The sequence below is a fragment of the Acinonyx jubatus genome, chromosome E1 (assembly GCF_027475565.1).
Source record: "Acinonyx jubatus isolate Ajub_Pintada_27869175 chromosome E1, VMU_Ajub_asm_v1.0, whole genome shotgun sequence".
Lineage (NCBI taxonomy): Eukaryota > Metazoa > Chordata > Mammalia > Carnivora > Felidae > Acinonyx > Acinonyx jubatus.
Window position 1 is genome coordinate 19,901,593 of NC_069397.1, and position 6,026 is coordinate 19,907,618.

Sequence of the window (6,026 nt, forward strand, 5' to 3'; positions counted from 1 at the left end):
CAGTTGGTTAAGCGTCCGACTTCAGCCAGGTCACGATCTTGCGGTCCGTGAGTTCGAGCCCCACGTCGGGCTCTGGGCTGATGGCTCAGAGCCTGGAGCCTGTTTCCAATTCTGTGTCTCTCTCTCTCTCTGCCCCTCGCCCGTTCATGCTCTGTCTCTATCTGTCCCCAAAATAGATAAACATTGAAAAAAAAATTAAAAAAAAATAAATAAAATCTTAAAAAAAGATAGTAATAATACAGGGGCGCCTGTGTGGCTCAGTTGGTTAAGCGTCTGACTCTTGGTTTCAGCTCGAGTTGTGATCTCACAGTTTGTGGGTTCAAGCCCCACCTCAGGCTCCGCACTGACAGCTTGGTTCCTTCTTGGGATTCTCTCTCTCCCTCATTCTCTGCCCCTCCTCGCTCTTTCTTTCCCTTAAAATAAATAAACTTTTACAAAAAAGTTTTTTTTTAAATAATACAAACATCTACAGCAATGTTTGGCATATTTTATTTGTACCTCAAAGGTATGTAAACTCAATACAGATGAGTTCCCATCTAATGTTAATTTCTCATTGTTAATTTAGAGAAATTTTAGTGAAAATGTTACCATGTAAATTATTAAACTTGTGTGTTGTTAACATTTAATCATCTAAGAAAATGCAAACATTGTGGTAGCCTGTTTTTTTGTTGTTAGATTTCTTTTAAAAAATTTTCTTAATGTTTATTTATTTTTGAGAGAGAGAGAGCAAGCAAGGGAGGGGCGGAGAGAGGGGGACAGAGGATCCAAAGCAGGCTCTGTGCTGTAAGCACAGAGCTGATGCAGGGTTCTAACTCATGAACCATGAGATCATGACCTGAGCCAAAGCTGGACACTTAACCGACGGAGCCACCCAGGTACCCTAGTTGTTAGATTTCATTTTAAATATAAATGTTTCTTTCTTAAATTTTTTTTTAATGTTTATTTATTTTTGAGAGAGAGTGACAGAGAGTGAGCAGGGAAGGGGCAGAGAGACAGGGAGACACAGAATCTGAAGCAAGGTCCAGGCTCCGAACTGTCAGCACAGAGCCCGACATGGGGCTCAAATTCATGAACTGCAAGATCATGACCTGAGCCAAAGTTGGATACACAACTGACTGAGCCACCCAAGCACCGCTGTTTTGTTTTGTTTTGTTTTTTATGTTTATTTATTTTTGAGAGAGAAGTAGAGCACAAGTGGGGGAAGGGGCAGAGAGAGAGGGAGACAGAATCCAAACCAGGTTCCAGGCTCTGAGTTGTCAGCACAGAGCCTGATGTGGGGCTTGAACCCATGAACCTCAAGATCATGACCTGAGCTGAAGTCAGACACACAACTGACTGAGCCACCCAGGAGCCTCTGGATTTTTTTATTCTTTATATTAAAGTTAAATAAACACATGCTTATTTCTATTGCTTTTATTTTTTATTTTTAAAAATTTTTAGAGTTTATTTTTGAGAGAGACAGAGCATGAGCAGGGGAGGGGCAGAGAGAGAGGGAGACAGAATTTGAAACAGGCTTCAGGCTCTGAGCTGTCAGCATAGAGCCCAGTGAGGGGCTCAAACTCACCAACCGTGAGATCATGGACAAAGTCGGATGCTTAGCTGACTGACCCACCCAGGCACCCCATTTCTATTGCTTTTAGCTATTTATTTATTTATTTATTTATTTATTTATTTTAAATTTATTAATTTTTTTTTGAGAGACAGCTTGAGTGGGGGAGGTACAGAGAGAGAGAGAGAGAGAGAGAGAGAGAGAGAGAGAGAGAATCCCAAGCAAGCTCTATACTGCCTGTGCAGAGCAGAGTCTGACGTGGGACTTGAACTCATGAAACCACAAGATAATGACCCGAGCCAAAACCAAGAGTTGGACACTCAACCAACTAAGCCACCCAGGCACTCTGCTTTTAGGTGTTTAGACTAAAATTGTTATTGAAGGGGAATAAAGACCAGGCCTTATTTATTTATTTATTTATTTATTTATTTATTTATTTATTTATTTATTTATTTTAAATTTTTTAACTTTTTATTTATTTTTGAGACAGGGAGAGACAAAGCATGAACAGGGGAGGGTCAGAGAGAGGGAGACACAGAATCCGAAACAGGATCCAGGCTCTGCGCTGTCAGCACAGAGCCCGACGCGGGGCTCGAACTCACAGGCTGCGAGATCATGACCTGAGCTGAAGTCGGCCGCTTAACCGACTGAGCCACCCAGGCGCCGCTAGACCAGGCCATATTTATAAAAGTTGTGAAAGAGATCTTGTAAAGTATAACTAAGATTAAGCAGTGTTAAGTCGATACAAATGATCCAGAATGCAGGGGATGAGTGGAATGAAAAGTGCTCTTGAAAAGCCTTATGCCTCAGAGCTAAGTGTCTATTTTTAAACAAGAATAACCCGAGGCATCCTGAAAAAAATTATAATGGAAACTTGGTTTGAGATATGGCTCAGGGCGCATTTGTAGATGGAGTGCAGAGAATTCTGAAGACGAGCAGTACTCCCTGTGAGAAATATTAAGGCGGACTGTTTGAGTGGAAAGGAGAGCCCAAAAATGACAGTATAAAGTTAGGAAACACAAAAGCAGTAAAAGTGAATGTCTCTGTAAAAAATACACCAAGGAACTCACACACAAAAAAGAATTTAAAATACAATAACATGTATCTAAAACAGGAGGAGGAGAGGAGAGAAGAATGGGTTCAAGCTTAAATGACCATCAACAACATAGGCAGCTGTATGCAGAAGAGGTTATATACAAACCAAATGCTAACCAAATATCAAAACCACCATCGGAATGCAAGCTGGTGCAGCCACTCTGGAAAACAGTATGGAGGTTCCTCAAAAGATTAAAAATAGAACTACCCTACAACCCAGCAATTGCACTACTATTTATCCAAGGGATACAGTTGTATCGAAGGGACATATGCACCCCAATGTTTATAGCAGCACTATCAACAATAGCCAGAGTATGGAAAGAGCCCAAATGTCCATCAAAGGATGAATGGATAAAGAAGATGTGGTGTATATATATATATACAATGGAGTATTACTCAGCAATAAAAAAGAATGAAATCTTGCCATTTGCAACTACGTGGATGGAACTGGAGGGTATTATGCTAAGTGAAATTAGAGAAAGACAAAAATCCTGTGACTTCACTCATATGAGGACTTTAGGAGACAAAACAGATGAACATAAGGGAAGGGAAACAAAAATAATATAAAAACAGGCAGGGGGGCAAAACAGAAGAGACTCATAAATATGGAGAACAAACTGAGGGTTGCTGGAGGGTTTGTGGGAGGGGGGATGGGCTAAATGGGTAAGGGGCACTAAGGAATCTACTCCTGAAATCATTGTTGCACTATATGCTAACTAATTTGGATGTAAATTTTAAAAAATAAAAAGTAAAACAAGTTAATAAAAAAAAAACCATCAGTAAACATGCAAAGAATAAAGAGAACAAAATCCAAATATATTACTAAAAATCAGCAATACATGAAAGAAATACAAGAAAGGATCAGAGAAAATCTCTGGGAACAACAAAACAAGTAATGAAATGGCAATAAATACATATCTATCAATAATTACTTCGAAAGTCAATGGACTAAATGCTCCGAGCAAAAGACATAAAGTGACGTAATGCATAAAAAAAACAAGATCCATCTTCTGTATGCTGCCTTACAAGAGACTTATTTTATTTTTTCAGGTTTACTTAGAGCATGAACAGGTGAAAGGACAGAGAGAGAGGAGGGAGAGAATCCCAAGCAGGCTCCACACTGTCAGCACAGAGCCCAATGCAGGGCTCAATCCGAGGCACCATGAGATCATGACCTGAGCTGAAATCAAGAGTTGGCACTGGGTGTTGTATGGAAACAAATTTCATATATTTAAATAAATAAATAAAGAGTTGGACACTCAGCCAACTGAACCACTCAGATGCCCCAGGACTCATTTTACACCTAGATACGTGAGGGCCTGGAGAAACATTTGTCATTCAAATAGATGTCAAAGGAAAGCCAGAGTAGCAATACCTACATGGGACAAACTAGGCTTTTTTTTTTTTTTTTTTTGACAAACTAGTCTTTATTTATTTTTAAAATTTTATTTATTTTGAGAGAAAGCATGGGTGTGAACAGGCGAGGGGTGGAGAGATTGGGAGAGATATTTCCAAGCTGACTCCATGCTGACAGCATGGGCCTCACAGTTGGTGAGATCATGACCTGAGCCAAAATGTAGAATTGGATGCTTAACCAACTGAGCCACCCAGGTGCACCTAGACAAATGATTATAAAACAAAGACTGTTAAGAGACAAAACCACTATATATATTTTTTTCCTTTTTCCCTTTTTTTCCAATGAGGCATTTTATTTGTATGAATGTATTGCATCGCTAGAAAAAGAATCCCAGGATTTTCCCTCCTGTGTGTTTTTGTCTTACTTCTTCATGGTCCATGATGCCAGCTGAGGTTGTCAGCACAATGAAACCAAACTGGCGGGATGGGAGCAGATTATTCTGCCATTTTTCTAGATCTTTGAGTTGTACATCAAACCTGGGGCTGATCACTCCACACTTGTTTAATCTGCCTGTGAGGTTCGCAACAATTTTCCCAGCTCTGTAATCATCGATGATTTCAGATTCGCCAATGTAACCATGCTTCATCATCACAGTCAGAAATCGGACAATGACTTTGGAGCATGGCCTAATAAGAACCTGGCGTTTGCCTCTCTTTTCAGCATTGTTAATGCTCTTGAGAGGATCTGCCAGGACATTCATGCTCACCATAATGGCGGCACAGAAAGATGGTAGAAAGAGCTAGAAGGCCACTATATATTAATAAAGGGACAATCCAACAAGAAGATACAACAATTGTAAATATTTATGCACCTAACATAAAGCACCCAAATACAGAAAACAACAAACATAAAGGAACTAATTCATAATTATGCAATAATTGTAGGGACTGTAACACCCCACTTACATCAATGGATTGATCATCTAAAAAGAAAATCAACAAGGAAACAATGGCTTTGAATGGCACGCTGTATATATACAGATATATTCAGAACATCCCATGTTAAGAAAGCAGAACACACATTCTTTTCAAGGGCACATCGAACATTCTCCATAAAAGATCACACATTAGGCCACAAAACAGGCCTTAACAAATTCAAGAAGGTTGAAGTCATACCATGCACCTTTTCTAACCACAATGCTAGGAAACTAGAAGTCAATCACAAGAAAAATTTGGAAAGACCACATATACATGGAGGTTAAACCATGTACTGCTAGACAATGAATGGGCCAACCAGGAAACCAAATTAAAAAATACATGGAAACAAATGAAAAATGAAAACACAACAATCCAAAACCTTTGGGATGCAGCAAAATCAGTCTTAAGAGGAAGGCATATAGCATTAAGGCCTCCCTTAAGCAGCAAGAAAAATCTCAAACAACCTAATGTTACACTTAAAGGAGCTTGAAAAAGAACAAAGGAAGCCTAAGCCAGCAGAAGGAAGGAAATAATAAAGATTAGAGCAGAAATAAATGATAATAGAAAGGAAAAAAAAAAAAAAACAGAACAGATCACTGAAACCAGGATCTGGTTCTTTAATAAAATTGAAAACCCTCTAGACAAGCTCATAAAAAAAAAAAAAGGGGGGGGGTGGGAGAGAAAGGACCCAGATACAATCACAAATGAGAGAGAGGAGAAATAACAACCAACACCAGCCACAGAAATACAAACAATTCTAAGAGAATATTATGAAAAACTATATGCCATCAAATTGGACAACCTGGAAGAAATGGGATAAATTGCTGGAAACCTATAAACTATCAAAACTGAAACAGAAAATTTGAACAGACCAACAACCAGCAAATGAACTGAATCAGTAATCAAAAAACAAAAGTCCAGGGTTGGATGGCTTCCCAGGGGAATTCTAAGCATAACGAAGAGTTCATACCTATTCTTGAGGTGCCTGGGTGGCTCAGTTGGTTAAGCATCCAACACTTGGTTTTGGCTCAGGTCACGATCTCACAGT

At 39.3% G+C, this 6,026-nt stretch overlaps 1 protein-coding gene across 1 annotated transcript; it reads right to left on the reverse strand.

Moving 5' to 3' along the window:
* Positions 1-4,332: 4,332 nt before the first annotated feature.
* Positions 4,333-4,795, reverse strand: LOC106985250 (40S ribosomal protein S15a-like). Its single transcript, XM_053211923.1, has one exon. The coding sequence runs from the start codon at positions 4,768-4,770 to the stop codon at positions 4,378-4,380; it is 393 nt and encodes a 130-aa protein (XP_053067898.1). The 5' UTR covers positions 4,771-4,795; the 3' UTR covers positions 4,333-4,377.
* Positions 4,796-6,026: the final 1,231 nt, after the last annotated feature.